This window comes from Athene cunicularia, assembly GCF_003259725.1.
Source record: "Athene cunicularia isolate RWA chromosome 1 unlocalized genomic scaffold, athCun1 chr1_part2, whole genome shotgun sequence".
NCBI lineage: Eukaryota > Metazoa > Chordata > Aves > Strigiformes > Strigidae > Athene > Athene cunicularia.
This window is the reverse complement of record NW_020799092.1, coordinates 22,901,071-22,926,167: the sequence shown is the minus strand read 5'-3', so window position 1 is coordinate 22,926,167 and position 25,097 is coordinate 22,901,071. Positions and strand designations below refer to the sequence as shown.

At 43.0% G+C, this 25,097-nt stretch overlaps 1 protein-coding gene across 1 annotated transcript in view; it reads right to left on the bottom strand.

Annotated features, from left to right (window-relative positions):
- Positions 1-455: 455 nt before the first annotated feature.
- Positions 456-25,097, bottom strand: part of LOC113488869 (potassium voltage-gated channel subfamily A member 6-like) — a 25,078-nt gene continuing 436 nt past the window's right edge. The window contains exons 2-5 of the mRNA XM_026864244.1: positions 22,058-25,087; positions 19,724-19,907; positions 19,330-19,416; positions 456-1,764 (exon numbers count right to left, since the gene is read on the bottom strand). Coding sequence (XP_026720045.1) covers positions 24,205-25,087 — 883 coding nt within the window. The 3' untranslated portion in view covers positions 456-1,764; positions 19,330-19,416; positions 19,724-19,907; positions 22,058-24,204. The remainder of the gene's footprint in view (positions 1,765-19,329; positions 19,417-19,723; positions 19,908-22,057; positions 25,088-25,097) is intronic.

Sequence of the window (25,097 nt, the reverse complement as noted above, 5' to 3'; positions counted from 1 at the left end):
TCTGACTGCCCGTGGTCAGCCACATGGCCTTGCCAGATGGATCAGGACACACAGTGACTCAGAGAAGTCCCACACTGCAAGCTGGCTTGTACTAAGGTGTAGAGAAGGTGTTTGTATTTTTTTTGCTCAAACAGTATGAACGTGGAGTGAATGTTGCCTCCTAAGAACTGTGGGCTCACATCCACGCTCAGGACTACTGAGCAGACCTACTCCAAAAGCATCTTTGGAGCTGACACCTCAGGGTTTCTTTAAGCCCAGCAAGTCACAGCTCATCAGAGGATCCGACCCTATGCCAGCAGCCACGAGGAAGTACTACAGTCCTAGGCTATTACAGGTGCTGGTTGCCAAATTAGAGTGAGCTGCCCTCTACCCCTTTTCCCTCACACACTGACTGTGAGAACTGCCAAACAGGCTAAAAGTCGCTCATGAAAAGATAGAGGGTGTTACTGACAAAGTGGTAGGGAAGCTGGGTGGCCAGCACCCATCAGAGTACCTTCTGAAAATCGCAGCCATCACGCTCAGGGTATCCTTCACTCCACTCCTCCTCTCAGTCTCTCACCTCCCAGAATCAATTCTCCCTACCCACCTCCCACTCTCCTATGCAGAGAGCTGGAAACACACTCAGGGTGGATTCACCTTTGGTTATGGACATTTGGCTGCATGACTGACCTTTGCTGCTGCCAAAGGGAGGGGATTCCAGGCCAGAGCACCCCTCTCTGCCCTTCACTTTTCAGCACTAATTGGATTTATTACCAGTTTCAGCACGGCACAGCACAGCATGGGCTTTTGGAGCTTGAAGAGCAACGGAGGTTTTTACCACAATGGTGCAATGGGAGAAGACTTCAGAGCATTTTCTGGGAATGCTGCATACAATTATATTACATTTTCAGAACTGTCTGGCTATTGTGTCTTCTAAATCACATGAAAGACTACAAAGAGTGCTAATTCAGTGAAACACTCTACAGCCACTGAAACTAAGCCACTACCTCCTTTAGAGCAGGCAATGGACTCAATGTTCACAAGAATTGACTGTACATATGCTAAGGCAAGACACTTCATAGGTAAATGAGAAATGCCTCTAGTTTGGGCCCATCCCTTAGATATCAGATATTTTGCATGAGCAGCATGATTACTACTTGTAGAGCTATCTGAATCGTCTACCATTTATCTGGGTTATGAAAACACAGTTTTGAATAGCACAGTAATCCAAGGCCAAAAGACAGGCAGACAAATGGAGAGACCTTAGCCACCTGTTTGATTCTCCAGAGAAAGCTATTTGCTCTTCTAAGGGCTGACCTTATGCATTTGTCAGGACTGGATCCTCCACTTGAAACAAAAGTTTAAAATAAGTTTCAACAACAGAGTCTTCTGGAGGTGCCCTGTGTCGATTTTCAGCTTCCCACAGGACTCAGTGCTTGTCTGGGGCTTTTGATGAGCAGCTCATAAATTGCTGCTATTTAGCCACTGGCAGCTGAATCCCACTTTATTTAGTTTTCCCACAAATGAGACACATTAGATTCGTACATGGGATTCTCCCTGCCCCCTCTCTCCAACCTCTGTTCACGTCTAGTTTCAGTTTCATGGAACTAAGAGTGTTAACCCCTTTAAAAACAACAGCAACAAGAAAACCGCAAAGCAAATAAATCCGTTTTCTGTCGATAAACATTGTATTGAACACAAGGAAACTTCACCAACTCTACGGTAAGAAGATGTAACTCCTTGCAGCATCCTGACATGACAGCCTTGCAGCATCCAGAATCCAGCCTAACAAGAAAAAAAAAAGTGTTACGTGTTAAAAAACTGCCCAACACAAATGTGTTATTTTGCATGGATCACAGTTAAGACATGTCAACCTAAGGGTTCATTTCTTAACGAGAATGTTTGAAGGGACTGAATTTGAGATACCTTGTCACTATAACTGCAGCTGGCTACAATGGAAAGCGCTACATTTCTTTCCTTACCTTGATGCCTAGTGTGATTTGATTTGTAGTGAATTTTTCCTTACAGCTACTGGGAATCATGCACATTTCTTCTTGCACAGGATGAAATATGCACATTAAAAAGTTGCAGAGTTTGGTAGGATGCCCTGCAGTGCTGTGCTGGTCCAAGGACAAAGACCCAAGGTCTGACCTTTACTGTAACTGGGAGTTTGTTACTTCCCAGAGCCATTTTCTTGGTGTCTAATTCTGAGTCCTTTTAAGACAGATCTGTATTAACAATCTGGCTTACAAGCCTCTTCCTCCATTCCAGGGTCAGAAAAATCTATCAGAGCACAAGCGGGCAATATATATATATATATATATATATATATATATTTTAAACCAGATCTTTAATTATTTATCGAGGCAACAAATGGGAAATGTGTTGGGTCTGAAAGGACTTTTCTTCATTTAGAGACACTGTGACACTTTTATACAGTCCATTCTAGCTGCATCTGGGTCTATCTGTGCTGGTAACACATGAAAAATAAAAGGGCTATTTGTAAGTTATTAAAAATATCTGCAGTCATCCACAACAAAAGAGACAGAAGGGGAATACAGAAGTGACTGGAATAAATGTGGCATTACCTAAATTGATCAAAGTCTGTTACAATCTGAACAGTCACATAACAGTTCCTCAACTCAAACAATACTTAGTTTCTTTTCCCTCTGTATGTCAACAGTGCAAAACCTCAGTTCTGCTAGTCTAACATCCCCCTAGAAGTTACCTACTGCATTTTCTTTACACAGGATGCCTTATGTGTTCTGTATTGGCTTAGATGATACTGTATTGTTGTGCCATATGTTCTTATGGCTTATATGATACTGTATTGGGTTTGTGTGGCAAGATTTTGGTAGCAGGTGGGCTGTGAGTTTTCTGTGGGAAGCTGTTGGAAGCTTCCCCCATTTTGATGGAGCCAGTGCCAGCCAGGTCTAAGCCAGACCCACCGCTGGCCAAGGCCAAGCCCATCAGTGAGGGTGGTAGCACCTCTGGGATAACATTTAAGAAGGGGGAGAGAAACCCCTGTGCAACTGCAGCTGAAGAGGAGTGAAAATATCTGAGAGAAATTACTCTGCAGGCACCAGGTTTAGTGAAGGAGGGGGAGGAGATGCTCCAGGTGCCAGAGAAGAGGTTCCCCTGCATGGAGAAGACCGTGGTGAGGCAGCTGTGCCCTGCACCCGTGGAAGTCTATGGGGGAGCAGACCTCCATCTGCAGCCTGTGGGGGAGCCCACGCTGGAGCAGGGGGATGCCCGAAGGAGGCTGTGACCCCGTGGTAAGCCCCCGCTGAGCAGGCTCCTGGCAGGACCTGTGGCCCTGTGGAGAGAGGAGCCCAGGCTGGAGCAGGTTTGCTGGCAGGACTTGTGACCCCACGGGGGAACCACGCTGGAGCAGTTCATGAAGAGCTACAGTCTGTGGGAAAGACTCACGTTGGAGAAGTTCATGGAGGACTGTCTGCTGTGAGAGGGACCCCACGGGAGCAGGGGAAGGGTGTGAGGAGTCCTGCCCCTGAGGAGGAAGGAGCGGCAGAGACAAGGGGTGATGAACTGACCACAACCCCCACCCCCTGCCCCCTGTGCTGCATAGAGGGAGGGAAAATCAGGGGTGAAGTTGAGCCTGGGAAGAAAGGAGCCTGGGAAGAAAGTGTTTTAAGATTGTTTTTATTTCTCATTAGCCTACTCTGACCTGATTTCTAATATATTAAACTAATTTCCCCAAGTCAGGTCTGCTTTGCCCATGATGGTAACTGCTGAATGATCTCCCTGCCCTTATCTTGACCCATGAGCCTTCTGTTATATTTTCTCTTCCCTTTCCAGCTGAGGAGGGGAGTGGTAAAATGGCTTTGGTGGGCACCTGGTGTCCAGTCAGGGTCAACACACCACAGATACATGTGGACGATGTGATATTAAATTAATAATTTTAGGACTCCTGAGTCCTAAACAAAACTCTGAGGTCCAGACTTAATTTAATTATGTGAATAGTTGACAGGGCTAGTCATGAGCTTAAAGAAATTCAGCATGTGCCTGCTTAAATGCAAGGAATTTACAGCGTTTATATTTTTACAGTATTTTCTACCAAGACAATTCCATTTCCCACTCAGTACAGGAATATGAAAACAGCTTATTCCACCATAATGACCATACACTTTCTAGTCCTCGTGGTCCTGCAACTCCTGCTACGGCTTAACAATGATTCAAGTAGCCAGAAAAAGAAAAGCAAGAACAGCCTATAAAAAGAGTGTACCAGTGAGAAAGCCTTGAGCCAGAAGGTTGGTTGCAACATTGCCAAAGGCCACAGGAGGAGAAAGAATGAAGTAGGAAAACCATCAGAGACTGTAAGAGCCTACAAAGTGAACAAGATAAAGAACTCTGTCTAGATTTAGGAAGGAGAAAATGGCAGTGGTACCTAAAATACATAAGCATGTATGCTTATAGAAATATCAAAATGTATAAACACATTCACACTCACACAGAAGGTACATATTTAAGCAGTGACTATAGATATATAGAGATCTATAAAATATTACAATTAAGAATTTGTAGAACGCATTCACTCTTCAAAAAGTTTCCTAAGGAAAAACCAGCTCTACCAACCAAATGTGCAGCCTGCTTGCTTTGAGATCACCAAAACTGTGAGAAATCTCTGATTTGCAGGCTAAATCTGTGCTGATCTTCCAAGTAAGATTTCCTCACTGAATTTTCTTTCATATAAGCTTTCTTCTGCAGATTTATATGTTGGAGAGGGAAGTTTTCAACTGAGGGATTACAGAGAGGGAACAACAAGCCAGTAGAGATACAAAGGCTAGCTCATAGTTTTCAAAAAATTCAGAGTAAGAATAACTGGATACAAGTAATTCCTTGGATTTTGATAAGTCAGAGGACATCATCAAACAATTCACAGGCAGAGACAGATGTCTGCAACAGCTGCGTTAACTGAACCTACGACAGATCACTGGAATTTCCTGCAGAGAGAACAGTCACAATCGGGTTTGTTGGTCTGATTCTACTCTTAGTTTTATACTGACACATCTGATGTGGCTCTTCCCCAAAGTCAGCAGAGATGTTCCACTGGAAGGAGTAGAGGATGAGAGTCTACATATTCAATATTTGATATCTAGGACCTCCTTTTATCCACCATGTACATTAATAATCCAGCAAATGCTTAGAAATTATAAAATATAAAAATAGCTTGTTTCCTGATCTACAGGGAGAAATCATTTATGGTTTGTAAATTTATTTAGTAAAGCTCCTTAGCAGCAAACAAAACCCCTCTTGCACTTGAAGCATTGCATGCTTAAGGTATGTAATGTTATCTGCCTGTCCAAAGGATTAGGCAAAACTTAAAATCAATAGCCATAGAAATTATCACAGTAAATAAAAAGAGACATGACAGAAACAGCTTTTTAACATGAAAAATTTTCTGGAAGTATTTTCAAATCCCAAAGCACAAATCTGAAGTTTTGTGAACCACCTTCCATCAAATGTTCTATAAACAAAGTAACTGCAGGGATCAAACACTACAGCATTCAGCAGATATCTGAAGACAGCTCAGAAAGCATAACTGTTTGCCACACAGTCATTCAACACTGAAAATATTGGGAAAAACCCAAACAGTATGGCCAAACTGTCATTTTAAATCTGTCAAATAAGCAAGGGATTAGTTAGTAAAACACAGCAGTGAAGGCCTGACATGAAACCAGGGGCCAGATCCAAGTTTATAGTGTTTGAAAGCACCATTAAAATAATGGTTACTATCACTCACACAAAGAATGCAATAGGAAAAATTTTGACTGGGCCAGAAGATGGACTAAAGAGGATTTTTCTATGCCTATAATTCTATAGATATACAAGTCATAAAGTATCTAAAAGAAACTGACATGAAGGCGACTGTTGAAGCGTAAGATAAATGAAATACTAAAGTGCTCCTTGATAGCCTCTGATTTACTCATTACTCAGTTATTGCTTACTTACTTTTAAATACTAACTTTAACATAAAGTACAAAACTAAACCAAGAATTTCCAAAGTGACCAGTGATGTTGGATGCTCAGTTTGACACTTTAAAGGAGCTGAATTTCAAAAAGCAGAATGCAGCATCCAGAAACAAAACCTAGTATATTGCTGCCATTTTTTAAAAGGTGGTCCTTATACCTGTGTAGAGGGATGGAAAGGATTAATTTGGGGGACCCATTTCTCTATCCCTTATTGCCCTTCATTTTGACAGTCTGATACTGATACCTAAATTCATAGTAAATAAGTCCTAACTCCTCAGTGAGGCTTTCTGAAAGTAGTGACATGAAAAAATGGACTATTCCCTGGAATGGGATTTAAGCTCACACATGCAATTCTTCAACGCCATTTCAAACGCTTCCTATATTTATGATTTGAAAAGATGTAATAATCTTCTTTAAAAAAATCTGCTGCCTCCTGCTATCATGCAAGACTCTTGAATCCATCTCAGTGATGACAGATGCAATCTCATTCAGACTGTATGTGTAAGGAAGAGGGAGATCTACACATAGAAACAGCTATTAGCAAGCTAACTAACGTAAAGCTTTGAGTGTCTCTGTCATAGCTGAAAACATGGAGAATAGCAAAAGTGTAGGAAAAGTTACTTCTAGTGGATGTAACTCCATTGAAGAAATTTTTACTTGCTTCCATTATGATAAAGAGACACATGTGGCAGCCAGGCTATTATACTGTGCAAGGATGAGGTGATTAAACAAACCAGATCCAATGTATTTATAGTACCCATCTTAAAACAGAAGCAAAAAACAGTAGCAGAACTGTGAAGCGAACTCAGCTTCTAATGGGAGGATAAAGCTATGAATTCCTTCCAGTGTCCTGCTACAGCAAAGGAAGATGGATGCATTGGACATATAAAACCAGTTGATGTCACAGTTCAACTGGAAAGATGCAGCACTGCCTCATGTGAGACCAGTAGTTTTAGATTTACTGAGTGAATCAAAATATTCAGGGAAATTCCCTACACTCCATCATCCTTTCTCGAATTAAAACCCCAGTTTAACCCCAGACAGTGCTGGCCATATGCAGCTCTCACTTCTCTCCCTAGGAGCCATCTGGAACTCCCTTGAGGAATCTCAACTTCCAAGCAAATGTTCTGTTTAATTCCGTCATTAGCAGTTAAAAGGACATTGTTGGATTTAACATCTTTTACGACACTGTGCAAAGACTACAATGACTTGCTCCAGACAAACGGTCATGTGGCCAAGTCCCACATCCATTCCCTTACGTGCCTAAATCCAACGTAGCAAGGCTAAGTGCTTGTCCTCAGTTGCCATCAGAATCTGGAGACACACAAACCATAGAAAACACTGAATTTCTCCACATGCCTATGGCAAATGACACTGCCACTCAGGCTGTCTTAACCTTCAGGCCTCCCCAGCACATAGTACCAGCCTATATATTGCTATATATATTGCTTAAAGCCTTTAGCAAGAGGTCCAGCTCTGAGCATGCCAACAGGCCGTGCTCCACACCTAGTGTGCTGACCACCGCTGCTTTCTCTCCCATCACACCAGAAGGGGAAGAGCCAGAGGGGGTAGTTGCTTCCTCTTATAAAACAACTCAGGGGTGAGGGTATCCATCCAGGATACCAGACACCTCACTTCTGTGCTCTCCTCTACTGCAGCTGCTTCCAAAGAGAGCCCCGAAACTCCAGGCATTAGCAATTTAGCCACTGGGTGCTCCCAGAGCTGCGTGTTTACGTGGCGTTTGCAAAGTATTATTTCAAGATCCACTGGTAGAATGAGAAAACAAGGCAGAACTGCGAAGTTGCTGCTGGAAAGAGTCTCACTAAGGAAAGCAGGAAGGAGTAAAGAGCAGGAGGTCTCATTCTCTGCTCCTAGGAGTGCTCCGGAGCCATACTTCCACTTCTGCATCATTAATCCTATGTGCCATGAAGCTTCAGCAGCAAGGAGAGCATCCTGCTGCACCCCTACACCAGCCTCCTCAGCTGCCTGGTGGCCAGGGGACTCTCCTTATCAGCGTGGGTCCTGCTCATTGAACAAAAAGCAGCTCTCGTATGTGCCAGTCCATGCTTAGCTTAATAAAAAAGGCTGCATCTCTCTTGTCAGGGAGGTTTCTGCCCTGTGAATCCTGCTTCTACACACACAGGGTGTAGAGCTTTGTGGATGTTGTGGAGGGTTCATGACACGCCCCAGCACTGGCCACCTAGGTAGCTCTCCAACAGCAAAGAAAACCGTTTAAATACTTTAAATGCCGGGGCAGACAACGCTCCTCATGCAGATGGAGCCTTCGTGGCCGAACTCACCCCTGCCACAAGCTGCCAACTTCGCAGTGCGGGTCGCACGTCCAAGTGTTGCCTTGACAAATACCTCCATGGCCCACAGGATGGCACTGTGCCACCCCACAAACTCCATCACCGGCTTTTGGTGGCGTTTCCTGACAGCAACAGTCGGTATCAGGCAGACTTTTTCACATCACAGGTTTTCCCTTTGAATTTTCAGGCTTTCCAGCACCCGGCATACTTCTGCAGATTCTCCCATGCCGGCACACCAGCTGATCCTCTGTGTCTTTGCTCAGAAAGATCACCATCTGCTTTCTGTGGGCATTTTGCTTGAATAAACAACAGTAAGCTTAACCCCAAAAAGGCTTAGCCTAGTAGCTACACAGCAACCTCCAGAACAACTGCTTCTTTTTGCTGCTGAGAAATTCTATTTGGTAAGCCTGAAACTAATACCAGCTATTGCTTACACACGCGTTGTGTGTTCAAAGGACTGTACAAACCCAAATTCAGTTAACAATCTTGCTAATTCCCACATCATCTGCATTCTACTTAAGATCCCTGCAAAAGTTTGGATTTTCTGTAGCCTATAGCTACCCAGCACAGAGTGGAGGGGGCTCAAGCCTTTACGGGCACATGTATGGACAACGCTTGGCACATACGCTCCAGCTGAATTGATACAGCATCCACACAGTTTTGCAATCCTCTCCCAGGGTCAAAGATGGAGCCAAACCACAGACATCAAAATCCGGACTGTGCATCAGATTTCAAACCCTTCTCACCAGTGTTTTAGGGTCCTGTGACACAGGGTTTAGATTTTTCCCTCGACTCACAAAGCATCCCTTCAAGAAAAATAATCTGGGAAAGCTGCAGAGTCAACGACTTTAAAATTCAACAAGATACACTTGTCCTTATTAATTTTTTTGAAAAGGATCGCCGAGGTCTATTATTTCAGCTTGCAGTATCTGAGAAGATGAAGTAACGTGAGTTTTACTCAGATTCAGTCTAACCTTAGCTATCAGCTTTGACTTCAGTTGCTAGCCCTTGTTAAAGCCTTGTCTGTTTTATCTTCATTGCTGTTTTAAATGCTTTTTTGCAGTATGGATATAACCAGGGAGCCATAACACAAAATCACGATAAAATATTAGAGCTGGGTCTACAGCAGAGGCAAAGACAACAGTTGCTAAGGACAACAGGCTACTGGGGACAGCAAAACAGCCATGGTCCTGCTGTCTGCTCTGCTTATACCCAAGCCCAGGGAAGCCAGGATTGCAGCTGCTGATGAGAAGTATGGAAATGGGCTTGGGGACAAGGAAACTGCTGCCATGGTTGTGGCAGTGGTAATAGTCATCACCACTCCTTATCTCTCCCCTCCTCCCAAGGGTCTTCAGGGCCCCTCTGGCTCAGCTCTCCTTCTCTCTCTCTTTGTTCCTCCCCAAGGCTTAACTGTGGCCCCACACATGAAGCAATATTTAATTTTGCCCTCGCAGCTGAGACACATCAGGCTGGCACAGTAAAACATGAATAAACTGAGAGCAACTGAATTAATTTATAGGAAAGCTGCCATGCTTTGATGAAGTCATGGAGTCAAAAGAAAGCACTGTGAGAGAAGGCTTTGCTTTGGTAGACTCCACACATGGGAGGTGGTGTGGTGCAGGTCATACGCTCAGGGGATGACCAGAGCAACAATCACCTGGAGACACGGAGCATGATGGAAACCAGCAATGGAAATGCAAGTAGCAAGTTCATTTACAGCTCGCCAGTCCCTAAGAAGTGGGTGATTTGCGTTCAAAGGACCCTTTACTCCCGTAGTTCTTTCACTGCCAAGTACTAATCCAGCTTAGAGCAAGAGGCAGGATTTTCAAATGTGCTTGTTCTTGGTCCAAAGTTGTTTCATTAAAATCCCTAGAAAAAAGAAAAATCCGATAGCCATGTTGCATTTAGGCTTTAAAAGACATTTTTTTTCAAATGTTATCTTCTACCAAACTTCTGGGAGAAAAATTTATAGTATCTTCTGAGTGCCTGGCTGATTAGTTAAGTATTTACACTCCCACTATAGCTGCCTGAAGACCTGGTATTCAGGTTTACAATTACTGACGGAAAGCATGGGAAGAGATGTAGGCGTACAGGGAAATACTAATGGAGGCAATGTCACTGAAGCAAGTGAAGAGAGTCAATATCCCATTTATCTTGTTTCCAGCTGTGAAAATAATGATGCCCTTTATGGAAGTCACAACCTTATGAAATCAGAAACAGGCTTACAGAGAAGCTGACTGAAGGTCCCACAGTAACCAGCTGCCCCAGCTGCAAACCTTAGTCCCGCTTCCCAGCCCTGCCTCACACCATCTGCTTGTGATTTCCTATAGGAAAAAGGGTCATCTGCATTATCTGGAGAAAAAAAATGAACTTACCAATGAATACATTGATTATTCCTATATATCCTTATCACTGATAAACACCCAACGGCATGCCAAGGAGAGAAAGACTTTATTTCCCTTCTACAGTTGGGGAAATCGAGGCACGGGAAAAATGAATCATCAGATCCATACAAGATCCAGACCTAGAATGTGCCTGTAAGCATCAGTCAGTCTGTCCACAGACAGGTACGGCTCTGTGGCAAATCTGGCAGTCAAAACGCAAAATCATTCAAACGTGAACTTTATTTATGCTTCAAGACACGAAATTTTCAAGATAAGAGGTCTCATTTCCTAACCATATGGAAAATCAACCAACTGAAAAACTAAAGACTTCTAAAACACCCTGTACCACCCTGCCTAGTTGGCATCAGAAGAAAAATGTGCTGATGTATGAATACCAGCTGAGAATTTGGCTGCACTTGCCTGAAACCAACTCTCTGCGTCAGTAGGGGTGTTAAAATATTTCGGCCATCAAGAAAACTCTTGATGCATCATGGTGGGCACAAAGACATGACAATGGCCCCTCTCCAAAAAACTTAAGTGATTCAGGCACCTAAATACACCATAGGACGGGAAGGAATTTGTAAGAGGATTCATCTGGGCCTTTTCGCCTATGCTTGCTTCTGAATCACCAAAATATGACTAAATATAAACCACGAGGAGCCATAATTGCTATTCTATGTATCCTCATATTCCTCTGAAAGACCATAAAGGAACAAAAACTAGAAAAGCATTTAGGAGGATTAGTTCTTAACAATGCCAGTGAAAATCTGTAAAGAATTATCTTGCCAGATTCAAAGTGCGGATTTGAGTGCTCGGTACCAGTGAGCTGCTAGCATCCAAACCACCGTCGTGCTTGGAGAGCAAATAGAAACCTGTGAGAGACGTGGTGAACTCCTCCCATCTACTGCATATTTTCTTCTGCTGCTTTAATATCTTGGTCCCTGATAGCAATTCAAGGGGTGAAAAAAAGAGAAACCTGCATAAATTTACTTCTTTTGGACTAGCTGTGAAAAGTTGATGTCAGCCTCTTATCTCCACGGCGCATTCAACGGGCTTTCAATTTACCTTGCAGTAAGTCAGCTCTGGTCTTTGTCAGATAGAAATATTTTGCACGCCTTTAATTATAAGGCAGCCTGTAAGGGAACAGGGAGTCACGAATAAGGGGGTTGCGCTGAATATTTTGTGTCTGAGCCTGAAAAACAGAAATCAGATCAGCATGGCCAAAGCACTGGCCCAAAGCCAGCACAGAGCTAGGTAACAGCAGGACTTGTTAGCATTTGGATATTCCATGAGTCTCATGCACAGGGCCAAATGTTTTTCTGTGTCTGTTTGATCTTCACTGTCCATATGTTCATTACCACTGTTTTGACAGTAACACAGCACAGTTTCCTGAGGGAGTAGGGGTCCGCAACTGTGCCTGACATATATAGGTATTAGGTAAGAGATGAAGCATGCTCAGAAAGATCTCCCTGTCTAAATGGTTGAGGGAAAAGAAGCAACTAAATGGCGTAACACCATCTCATTTTATTGTGGAGGCACTGAGATATGGGAGATATCCAAAGGCCACGTGGCAATACAGGGGATTGTCCCCTTGACTCCAAGTCCTTTATTTAATTACAAGACCTTCCTTATTAAGTCATCTCTTAACTAATGAAAAACGTTACACAACCTTTTGATGCATCTTACTAATAAGCACAAACGCCAGGGCCAGAAGTACCAGCAAGTGGGTTTGGGTTTTTTTTTTGCTACGTAGGTTACGTGATTGGGGGATGGGAGATGGAGGATGGAGAGGAAAGCTGCATCACTCTCCAAAACCCATCACAGCTATATCACAGCTGCAGCTGGCTTGATCAATATATATTCAGACATCTTCTATGGAAATGTTGATTAATGGTTACTGTGCAAAGAAAAGCTCACTACTCATCTTGTCTGAAATCCACTTAGCTAAGTGTTAATGGCAGCTCACAAATCTGCAGTGTTTTTTTAAAGAGCCAACAAGAAAAGGTACGTAAGGAGGTGAGCTACAGCACACTGCAGACAGCACCTTCTACTTCCATTCTTCCCAATACACCCAGAAAATTATCAGTAATCATTTTTGAGAGGGGGGGTTTGGTGTTTGGGTTTGGTTTGGGGTTTTATTATTATTATTATTATTATTATTATTATTATTATTATTATTATTATTATTATTACATAATTTATGGGTAAAATAAGATCCTAAAAGATTACATGTTGAGTGGAAACAGGGGGGGCTCAGAATTCATACTGGTATGTTCTAGCAAGTCAGACCGCATTGTAAAAGCAGTCTGGACTCCCTTTTTTACCTGTGCAGGTATTTGAGTTGTAGGAAAGAACAACTGGTCTCAGCAACAACCAAAGCACTGGAACATCCCTTCTGTCACTTCTAATACATGCTGTAGCATCCCTACCATTTGGTCTGTCACTTAAACTCTTTTGGAGCAGCTGAATATCACCTAACTGAATTCAAAGGAGTATTGGTGTTAACAGTGGAGCATCACTGCTAGTAATCAGGAACAACAAACAGCTTCCACTATGTTGCCTGGAAAAAAGTTTCTTAAAAATAAACTCTCCGAAATCAAGGACATCCCCTCCCTCAAAAAAAAAAAAAAAAAAAAACCAAAACAACTTCATGTTATATCTTTCATTACAGATCAAAGTAAAAAAGACAATAATGCAAAATTCTGTATTTTACATTTTTTACGCACATTTCCCTAAAAAAAAAAAAAATTAAAAACCAAAAACGTTCAGAACATTAAGAAAATGATCACGCACATTACAAAATTTTCCAAACATGCATTTTCTAAAGAGCACCACAATGAGCTGAAATGAAACTCCTCTTACAGATAGTGCTGATTTTGAGGAAGAGGCATCTTTTGATGGAAATATGTCCTGCGGAAATCTTTGCAATCCACTGTGGAAAACTGTAACATATCCTCACATAACAGACTAATGGATAAGCAATAGTGAATACCCCCAAAAATGTTTCTGAAAGTCACTGGGCTATCTCCAAGGTCAGACTACAAAGATCAATTGCTTTGTGGGTATTACTTCGTAAGCATGAAAGCCCATAGTCTACAGTACTAGAAGGAATGTACCTGAGAGTACTATTTCTGATACATTAAAGTATGAGCATAATTCAGAGCTTGAGCAATATACAAGATAGTTGTGGCACTTATCTAAAGAAAATTTATAGTGATAAAGTTTGCTCACCTGACACCAAACTGAACCAACAGGTAAACATCTACTCTGTACCTTTCTGTTTTACGTACTGGTGATGAAGTGGGATTCAAACTCGAAGCAGATCTGTTCCTCCATCACTGACCATGGAGCTTGTGCATAGACCTCCCTACGGTTTAATGACAGCACTACCCTTAAAAATATAAACCCATTATGAGAACGCAGGTCTTGACCAAAGAAGGTTTAAAATTGAAGTATGGAAAGGGTAAATAGGGTCAGAACTTGGTCACAACTTAAGAGCATGTTAAGTGTTTCACACACTGGGTAGAGTGTTCTTGAGCTGTTTACTTTGCAACGCAAAGCCAAAACAAAGAATATGTGTCAATACTATTTATGCATAAATAAATCAGACTGGCTTGAAGAGTCACAATAAATACACCTCCCATGCTTCTTACACGTCCTCATGAAACTATAGAATTGTAGGATTTGTTCCTGCTCTTTAAATGTACTCCCTGTCAAAGTCAACACCTCCTTGCTAAAAAACATGATTGCCTGGGGCCAAGAATATTAAGATTTGCTCTGTAGCACTAAAGAAGGAGTCATGGGTTCTGCTCATTTAGACTCATGCTTTCCCACGACTCCCCACACATAACTGTGCCTTATTCCGTTCCTACTATAAAATCCAAATGTAATAATGCTCTCTCACCCCTGGAAAGTTCTTCAGGCTCCAAAGAGCTTGAAGAGCTTTAACCATATAAGCCCTTTGACCAGCTTTTTGCTCTGTGTTTCTACGGTGATTGCTGCGGCAGGACCTTCACCATTAATATGTCACACACCTCAAGACCAATGCTGTGTACACACGGCAGTGCACAGGCTGTAACAACAGTAAATTAAGAAGCACATAAACATAAGCTGGTTTCAACAGTGAACTGAGCTCAGAAACAGACATGACACCGTGTTCATGGTTCAGGTGAAACTCATTGTCTCACTCTATATTTGTTATGATTCCTTTCTGGTTTGGCTTACGGCCATAACTCAAGGAATTATGCCAAGCACTTGAGACAAGCACTTAAGACAACTTACGGGCAATCGAATTTGTGTGCACCATCCTGCTAATATCATTGATAAAGCTCGAGTGGTGTCCTTATTCATGTCCTTTCATAATGTGCTGGTTTTTCGTAAAATTACTTTGTGCTTTTTTTTTTTTTTCTACTTAGAAGAGAAAAAGCAGAGCTATTTCAAAGTTAAAGAGCAGAACTAGCTAGCCAAAATATAGATACAACTCACAAGATGATGTTTTTCCTCACAGAAGTGAACAAAGAGCAGCAACAAACTAGAAGGGTCAAGGACAAAGTATAAGGATGGATTCTTCTCAGCATTTTTGTGACATGGAGATGAATAGATGCTTGAAGTTCCCATCTTGGTCACCGTCTATTCTATCCGCTGAGCTTAAGGGGATATTTTGTGACTTTTCCATAGGATGAAATGAACTGAAAGAGTTCATTCATTCATTCATGAGAGGAAATGTGAAGCTTCATTCTGTCTCTGTCAGAACCATGCCTGGAATAGGAAATTATTCTGCTAACCTCTTCAGGGCAGTGGCCATTGTTATCAACAGCTCTGACCTTCCGTTCAACAAATGTTGTTGAAGATCATTCATCGCTGTTGCTTTCTGCATTCAAATCAGATAACCTGGTTGAGCTGCAGCAGAGCTGGCTCAAGACTTTTTTCAAAATTAGGGACAATGCGCTGTTCCAATGATTCTGGGGAGCTCACGGTAGTAAGTAATTACCAGAGACCCCAGGAAGGAGCAAGGTCAGCACAGAGCCAGAGAGCTCAGGAGAGGGAGGAAAGACCGGACAAGGTCAATGAAGGTTCCAGGTTGAGGGGAAGAGCAGTGAACAGAGATTAGTGGTTTTTTTAAAGGGCATCAACCTCCCCTCTATTTCCAGACTAGCTCCTAGAGTCATCTGGCACTCCCTGCCCCATCCTACCCCACTCCTAGGACTTCTTTCTCTTCTCCCTGCCCCATAGAGAAAAAATGTCTCACAAGACTCACAGTTCCTCCCCTAGTTCTCCCTCCTACCCACACACCCCAAGTATTAAATAACAAAATCACCAGGATTTGTTGTTTTGTAGCTAAATGGGTGCAGTTTGGCAAATGAGCTGGATGACACAAGAAATGAGGGAATTTCTCATCTCTCCAGCATGTCCAATACATCCCAGGTGTAGGAGAGGATTCTAGCAGACAAAGTCACTGAACTCAGGCTATTTCCATTACATGTAACTAATTCCATATTATCCCCTTCATTAATTTAACAAAGTCCGTATTAAAAAAAAAAAAAAAAAAAAAAAAAAGGGGGTTTTTGCCTTCCCTTTTCCTATTCAACCTGGAATGAGCTTTTATCCTTCTTTGTTAATCACAAATCACCTTCTTCTTTCCAGGGCAAATTTACTCACAGCTAGTTTATGCTCTATTCTTCAAACACCAACATTGCTAAAAAGCATACATAGCTCCTACCTCTTTTGGCTACTCTGCCCCCAGCATTTTTGTAACTATAGATCTTGTGAATCTTTTGCTGGCTTAGAAAAGTCAGGCTCTTCCAGCTTCCCCCTGCAAAGCAGTTTCCATTCACCTGATCATTCTTGCTGTTCTTCCGTGCATCCTTCCTGACCAAATTTAGGTCATCGCAAATGCACACAGCATTCCAGATGAGCCCTTACCGAATTAACATCTCCCAGGTGGTACTGAACGTGCTCCTGAGACTTTCAAAGACTTGCACCTGCAGTTTTCATGGCTGCATTACTCTTGTGGCTCAGTAAGTGACACTGGCGCTCTGGCTGATCTTAGCACCCCCAACCTTTCCTTTTGTTTGTCTTCCCCAACTGATAAACTTGCCACCAAAATCCCTATCAAACCTATAATTTCTATGCATACCTTTCCATTTCTTTAAGTCAATTATTCAGTCATCTAGTTCTGTATCCTAATCCACAGTCTTGATGACTCTTAGGTTGCTTCATTGCTAAATTGCATAGTCTCAGCTCTACTGCTAATATTTTAAACAATCCCAGGACTAATCCTTGAGTAACTCCTTTAACAACCTCCCTGCTGTCACACACTTCTGATTTACTCTGCTCTTTACCGACTCTATTTCTTCTATTCACTGTCATCTGCCCCATCTCAGATCAATCATCATTATCTCCACACAATAATGGCTTTCTTTTATATGAAGCTTTCTGTCCAGTTTCAGGGAAGGCATGACTGAGATCAGCAGAGTTAGAGCAGGAAAGTAGCCCAATTTGTTTAAACTTAGTATTCCCTGAAAACAGAGAGTCTGAAGCCAGCAGATGTATAGCCAACCTGTCAGAACTGCAACGTTTTTCACATAGCCATAACAGCAAAAAACAGTAGGAGGGGTAGAGTTTGTCTCTGTGTCTACCTCTGCTACCCTTCTGTTGTTATATTGCTTGAGACTTGCGATTACATTTCTTTAGCTTAAAAATCTCTGTCTCCTTGTAAAACATATCCAAGCAAGAGGAAGCTGCTGGAAACTGGAACGGGAAAGTGGTCAGGAATCTAGGACCAGCAACTGCTCCATTCAACATAGGCCATGTGGTGACTACACGTGCCCCACATCAGCCTGACTTCTGCTCCAGCCAGGCACGTGGGTGTGATGGCAAGGACACAGAAGAGCTGAGCACGGCACAGCAGACAGGCTCTCGCCTTCCCCTTATGGTATGCTAATGGTGCACCTTCCTGAGAGCAGATAAGCAAACAAAAAGACAGTGGTCCAATTCTGCTTTCATCGGGGATAAATTTGGAGTCACTTCACTGACGTCAGTGGAGTTATTCCAGAATTGCACCAGTGTAAAAGAGGGCAGCATCTGCTTCCTGAAAATGGATGCCATCAAGCTAATTGAAAACAACAGATGCATCAACAAGCAGCAAGAAGAGACACTAGTGTTCCAGTTTTCTTGTAAAATACCATTTCATTTCTCTCCAGAGAATGTAGGAGAATAAACCAATATGATTTCTAAAAGCCAAATCTCTTGTTGGTGTAAAATTGTGTACAACCTTTTAGGTGAATGGAACCAACGTGTATCTACAACACCTAAAGAGATCTATTCAAGACATCTACACTTAGAGCCCTCTTCTTTGAGCCTGATTCATCTCTCACAGTTACTTAAATTAGAAGTCCCACCGTTCATAGCCTTAAGGATACATTTATTTAACCTCAGGTAAAGAGCAGAGTTGCGACCCCAATTTTCTTTAAACAACCAACGGCTACAATAAATTCCCAAATTTAAAATTTAAAAATAAATTTGGTGATTAAATCGGTACATTTATGACTTACATTTAGCACTTTTTGACTAAGGGCTCCCAAAACTTTACACCACTGAATCTTTCTATCCATTCAGTGAAAGTGAAGCCAAAGAACTGAACTTTCAGTGACATTTTTTATGAAGAGGTTTCCCATGAGTCTTGTTTCTAATGAATAGGCAACGGGGCTTCAGTATTTTAGAGTGACCATGGAAATTAATGAGCACTTTCTCTCCTGTAAATCCTTTCCTTTCTTTCACTAAGAAAAAGTTGTACACAGGGAAGTTTAATCTATTGCTTCAGCCCCTCTTAATCTGCAGTACAGACAACATGGCTATTTCCTGCGGTGAGTGTTTACCAATGAATGTTTATGCTTTAGGAACATAAAACCCACACTGATCACAGTTATGTGTTTCCCAAAGTGTAAAATTATGCTATAAAATCCAAGCTCTTGTGCCAGCCAACAAGCCCCAGACAGACTTCCCTGGAGCAAGTGAAAACCCAGCCCGTTAGGCAAGGCATATAAATTGACAGATGCTAACAACATAAGCTACTCTGGAAATCAAGGTTACTGCGGTCCCGGTCTGCTTTCCCCAAAAAACATTATTCTGGGTTTACCTCCCTGACTGGGGTCTTGCCTTACTTAGGACCTGACCCTGCACAAGAGCTCCATCTCGTAACTGGTGGGCAATTTCATCACCAGCTGCCTTTGGTGGCAGCTAAGGACACTCAGCATGCACTGGTTCATTTTATCAGAAGATTAAGTCTTTTCATCCTGCAAGCACTTGCTCCCCTCCTTCACTTTATGTGTAAAGCAAATGGCTGTAAGTCAGGGATTCGACTGTGAGCTTGCTGATAATACGGCTACAGATGTCTTCAGAACAGGATTTGTCTAGAGTGTGAGCTCCAAAGAGCAAAGATGAAGAGCTCAGACTGTGCTTTCTATTACAGCAATGTAAACAGAACTATCTTGCGCTTACAGGGCTGCAGCTGAGGGCAGAATCTTGTTTCGTCCTAAACTTCTCTATGAATTGTGTCTGCACATTTCCACCGTTGAGAAAAACAAAGGAACAAAATGCTGCTGCTCTCATTTTCGTCAATATAAACGTAAAGAGAAGGTTAAGTTTGCTGAGTTTGGTAGACTTACTTAGACTTAAGTCAGATGGGAGCTTTTGGGAAAGCTGTGGTTAACTCCTGCTGTAATCTGCAGATCTTTCCCTGATGTAAACAGGACCTCAAGAAAAGAACAAACAAAAATAAGCATTTTAACAAATAGTGCATATGTTTTGGCATGATGCAGAAGACTGAAGCTGGAGCCCAGTATAAACCAAGGTATTGTGCTAAATGGTGTTTTGCCAACTTGAATCAGCAGATGGTGAGGATCTGGCTCATTCTATATTTTTGTAGTTTATAATTATCTTTCTTTCTTCACCTAGAACCAGATTCTCCCTTTAGGCTGCAAATCTTAATTAGGAAATCCTTCCTCATTAATTGCAAGGAAGTCTTAGTCATTAATTTCACATAAGAAAAAGAAATCTTACCTATTTCTGCTACAGCAGCAGACACTGGAGCTCTTTGTTCCTTTGCTGTTAGGGTTGATGCTGTTCTTTCCATCACGGTATGGAAGACACTTCAGTCCTTACCCTGTCTCTTGCTGCCCTGAATTTCCTTTATACTCATTCTTCTTTATCTCAATAGGGATCTCTGTACGCTGAACAAGAGGGCCTAGGAGAGAACACCAAGTCCAGTCACCTTCACCCCCACAGCTGCTGTAGCAGTGAATTTTTATCCATGAAAGCTGGATCAAAAGGAACAGGGCCAAACTAGAAAATTGCTTAGAAATCCCAAATTGCAACATTTTCCAAACAGGAGCAGAATAGGAAATTATCTTGGAGGTAAACGCAAGAATCCACCGGTAACGTAGACTTTGAAATATCGTAGAACAGGTCTTTGTGCCTTTCACGCTTACAGTCTTTTCTGTGGTCAATGAGTTGCGGATAAAAAAAAAAAAAAAAAAAAAAAAAAAAAAAAAATTCTTCCTTTCCTTTCTTCCCCAACTCCAACAAGATGATTTATGACCTGTCCTGCTTTGGTGCAAAACATCCTGTGGGAAAATTACCTGGGGAAGTGATTGTCACAGAACAGCCAAGGGTTCAGGAAGGAGTGATAGTCTCTTCCGCAGCAAAACTATTTCCTAGTGAGATTGTTGAAAGAGAAGGTTCTGTTTTTTTTAATGTGATGCTTTAGCTTGTGTTCCTTGTCACTGGGCACCTAGATGACTCTCATTCACAGGCCAGTTGTCCCTCAGGTCCTTGACTGAGCACTCAGATTGTCCTTCACACACTCCCCACCCCTCTGTGTGCAAGGATATACGGATAAAACCCCTTCCCACCTCCTGCTTTGCACTCTCTGCTTTCAGATTGAGATTACTGTCTGTCTGGAGTTGAGCAGAACAGTTGTACGTGATATAAGGTGATGAGGTCATCTTCAGTAAGCAAAGAAAACAGCTGTAAAGATTAGGTATTAATATCCAAGAACTGAAAATATTCAGCAAGTGCTTTTGCTTGTAGCCAATGTCACAGGGCAGAGAGAAACAGTCTGGGAGGTTGTTATGGAAACAAGTCCCTGGAGGTGCCTACTTTGCTTCTTGAGGATGCGCTCTGCCTTCATAAGGAAATAGCTAGACAGACAGACAGATCTGTATTTTGAACATCCAGGAGTGAGTGCTAAGAGCCAAGAACCCGAGGTTTTCAAAGCATCTCTGTGATTCGGTGATGTGAGACCTCTGTCAAGTCAATGGCACGGGCGTCACTACGTCACTTCAGTCACTTGAAAAAAATTCCAAAGGCTCCTTAATAAAAACGTCGAATTCCAGAAGTTCTGTAATATCTAGTATTATTGCTGACTCTGGGGCTTCACTGCCTTGCTTCTCAGGAGATGCTCAGGGCGGGATTTACACGCCTAGACCTAAGTCCCTATGTTAGAGCTTCTAGGCTTTTGTTAGCTTTTTATATTGCTCTTAGTTCTAACACAGAAAACCCAGGGAGCCAACACCGCTCCTGTTTTGCACATTTTCATTTGCACTTTCTGTTCGGAACTGAAAAATGTGGCTTGCAAAAACTGCACAAAGCTGTCTGTTTGCAACAAAGTTCCTTCACACCGGTGTGTTGTGTGCGCATGCGTGCACGTGCCTGTGTGCAGACAACACTCCAGCTAGAAACTCACTGCTGAATTTCACCTGAGAGCAGGAAATCTCTTTACAAGAGCATCTTTACAAGACACGCTGGGATTATGCTACCAGTAATTTGTCTCACATCTTTTTTTTTTTTTTTTCTTTCTTTTGCTGGAGTCTCCATGCCCAGCTGTCTGTCATGCTGGTCGGGAGAACAACCTGTTCTGAGCAGGGAAGGCTCCTGCCTGGCAGGGGCAACGGGGTCAGGCCCAAGGGAAGAAACAAGCACGGGAATTTTCTGACGTAGGCTCAGTGTGCCTCATGCCTCCTCCTGAACTTGTGCTTAACCTGAGTTTTTTATATCTTACTTTGGGGAAACTTTTATCAGCTGATACAGTCAGGCATAAAATAACCCCAAACATGGGCATTCTGCTAGGAGACAGCAGCAGCCTTGAAACATCTCTCTTAAATAACAGGTTCTGTTGGTAGTTTCTAGTACATCTGCTAGAGCAACACAAAATTTGAAGAAGAGTCACTCTTTTGCCCTCACATTTCATTATAGGGACCCTGAAACACAACCAAGCACAACAACATATTTTTACTGAATTAACTTAATGACCAAGACAACTTTTCACACAAAATCCACAGAGATGCCACTGTGCTGATCCTTCCTCAGTCCCGTTTATTCACCAGGATTACTTACCCAGCAGCTGGTTACAGGCTTCAGGGGAGGTAGAACGGCTCCCAAGGCCCAGCCCTTCACAGACGTTTCCCTCAGTCCCGATGAACCAAAGAGGAATTAGGTGCCTAAGGTATCCAGGCAAGCTCCTCTCAGCTACAGAGCCCACACCACATCACACTCGTGCCTCTCAGACTGACCCGCAGTAACAGAGACAAGTGGCGTTTTGCTACCGATTTCAGCGAGAGAGAGAACAGAGGTTTTAATATAATGGTTGTGTGCTGACCCCGAGGGAGATCCCTGCACATTAAAAACCTTTGAGGAGACAACGGGACTCTGGAGAAATGAAGCAGTTGGGATTTGCACAAACAACTTCTACCATATGAGCAGGGCCCAGAGGAGGAGAGGCCACAATAAAAGCACTCTAGGCACAGAGCCAGATCTCAGGACAACGAAAAGCAAGCAGGGTAACGAAGATGCAAACAGATCCCATCTCACAACCAGTTCTACAGCCAGTTCTGACTATATTGAAGTATATGCCTTTAGAGTTCTTAGCCTTATGGTTGAAAAGCATAATATATACATATACATAAAATGTATTCTATAGATTTTTGCATCTTGATATTATGTCTGGTTTATGTATTACATGTGTCACATGCAATATGTAGTACATTCTAATATGCATATCATACAGCATGATGCAAGGCATTAATGACTGCCTTTGCTTTCATACACATGCACGCATGTGAATGCAGAATATACACTTAAAATTTAAAACAAGAAAGACTTTTCCTTGCAGGAAAATTTACCAATAGAATCTGAAAGCATCCATTTCTCCTTCTCACCCACTGGCAGCATCTGAAACCTTTTAAAGTTAGATGTAAGGCGGAGCTGATTAATAAAATGAAATGATCTGGGAAGCAAAATGTGCGTCTTAAGATGCAAACCTCTGGTCCCTCGACAAAAGCATCTCTTCAAGGCTAGCTGTTTCTCCCCTCATTTGAAAGGTCTGGGGTATGCTGCTGGCTTTGTGCAGATGGCTTAGGGAAGTTTGTATCCGTGCCAGTCTAAATCTCCAATGTTGACACACTTACCCTGGGGCAATTTACGCCTGTGACCCGCTAAATCAGTGCAATCTTCAGACAGCACAAGTGCAGCCGCCTGTGGTCAGGGTTTTTCAGCAATGTCAACAAAATACCAGCATGCAAACTTCCCTCGGCTGTACAAACGCTTCAGTAAAAACGCAGAGGAGTCAACGGCTCTCACATGCCTGTATACAGAGCTGGGTATCTGAGGCATAAAGTACATCTCATTAAACGCTTTGTGTGGAGATAAACTGCGGAGATAACAAATGAATTTACTCAAATGTGCCTTGCATCAGAAGGCACTTACCACTATGAAGATTAAGTTGGTACCATAAAAGCTAATTGACATCAGGGCACTGGCATAACTAAGGCTGAAATAAGCTCAAAACACAAAGAATCTCCACCGAGACTGTTGATTTCTATAAGCCTGGCTTTGATAAATGGTATATGGTCACAAGTAGCGAAGAGCTTTTGATCTATGCACTTTTCTTCTGAAACACAAACCAAAAGGATCTTTAGCATGCCAAAGGTTGCAAAGAAGGCAAGCATCTGCTTGCTGACTTTCCCCTACAGCTGCAAAACTCACTGTGATGCTGGCTACAGCGTTTCCATTATTCAAAGGCAATGGCATGGCAGGCGTGACTGATCCCACAGCCAAGGGCACTGCGCTGGCACAGGAACTAAGGGCACAGCTTAAGCCAGATGTTTGTAGCCCCTTTAACTGTTTACTCCCTGCTGAATCCTTCAGCTGAAGTAGTGGCAAGGGCTTCTCTGCTAGTGGAGTAGAAAGGCAAGGTTTCAGAGCAAATATTGGATTAAAGCAGTCTTCAAAAGGAGAAAGTAATTCACGAGGGAGTGGGGGATGACAGCTAGAGCTCCACGGAATAAAGCAAGAACATTTCTGGCTGCACACGGTAATGAGAAACAGCAAATCAGGACAGAAGAGCCCATTATCACAATCATTCTGTTTACGGTATCACAATTCACAGTCTGGCATTTAAATGCTGAATAGATCCAGCTGCTAGTAGGAAGACGGCTGTGCAGCAGCTTGCAGATCCGTGTCTGGATCCAGGATAACAAATCTGATCACACCTCTGTCAGCATTTTCTTCTCTTTATAACCCTGGTTGTTGGGAGGAATGAAGTTGGAATATTTCATGGACTCCAGGTCTTCTGCTTCCAGGAATTCAGATTTGCTAAGAGACTGATTACTGTCCCCCTTCTTGGGCTCAGAGAAAGGTGACTGCTGCTGGCCACAGGTGACATGGGTGTACTGGCACTGCTCTTCATGATCAGTCTCTCGGTGGTAGAAGTAGTTGAAGTTGGACACGATGACAGGGACGGGCAGGGCGATGGTGAGCACACCCGCGATGGCACACAAGGAGCCCACGATCTTGCCACCAATTGTCATGGGATACATGTCCCCATAGCCCACGGTGGTCATGGACACCACCGCCCACCAAAAAGCATCAGGGATGCTGGTGAACAGGGAGTCGGGGTCATCAGTCTCTGCAAAGTAAACGGCACTGGAGAAGAGGATCACCCCGATGAAGAGGAAGAAGATGAGGAGGCCCAGCTCCCTCATGCTGGCCTGCAGAGTCTTCCCCAAGATCTGCAGCCCCTTGGAGTGCCTGGAGAGCTTGAAGATCCTGAAGACCCTGACCAGGCGGATGACTCTGAGGATGGCCAGGGACATGGCTTGCTGCTGGCCCCCGTTGTTGCTGCTGCTGCCGGGCTGCTGCTTCTGCTGCTGCTGCTGGGCCAGCTCGGTGCCCAGGGTGATGAAGTAGGGGATGATGGCCACGATGTCAATGATGTTCATGATGTTGCGGGAAAACTCGGGCTTGCTGGGGCAGGCGAAGAAGCGCACGAGGAGCTCAAAGGAGAACCAGATGATGCACAGGGTCTCGATGAGGAAGAAGGGGTCAGTGAAGAAGGGACCGGCGCCAGCAGCGGGGCGCAGCCTGTCTCTTATACACA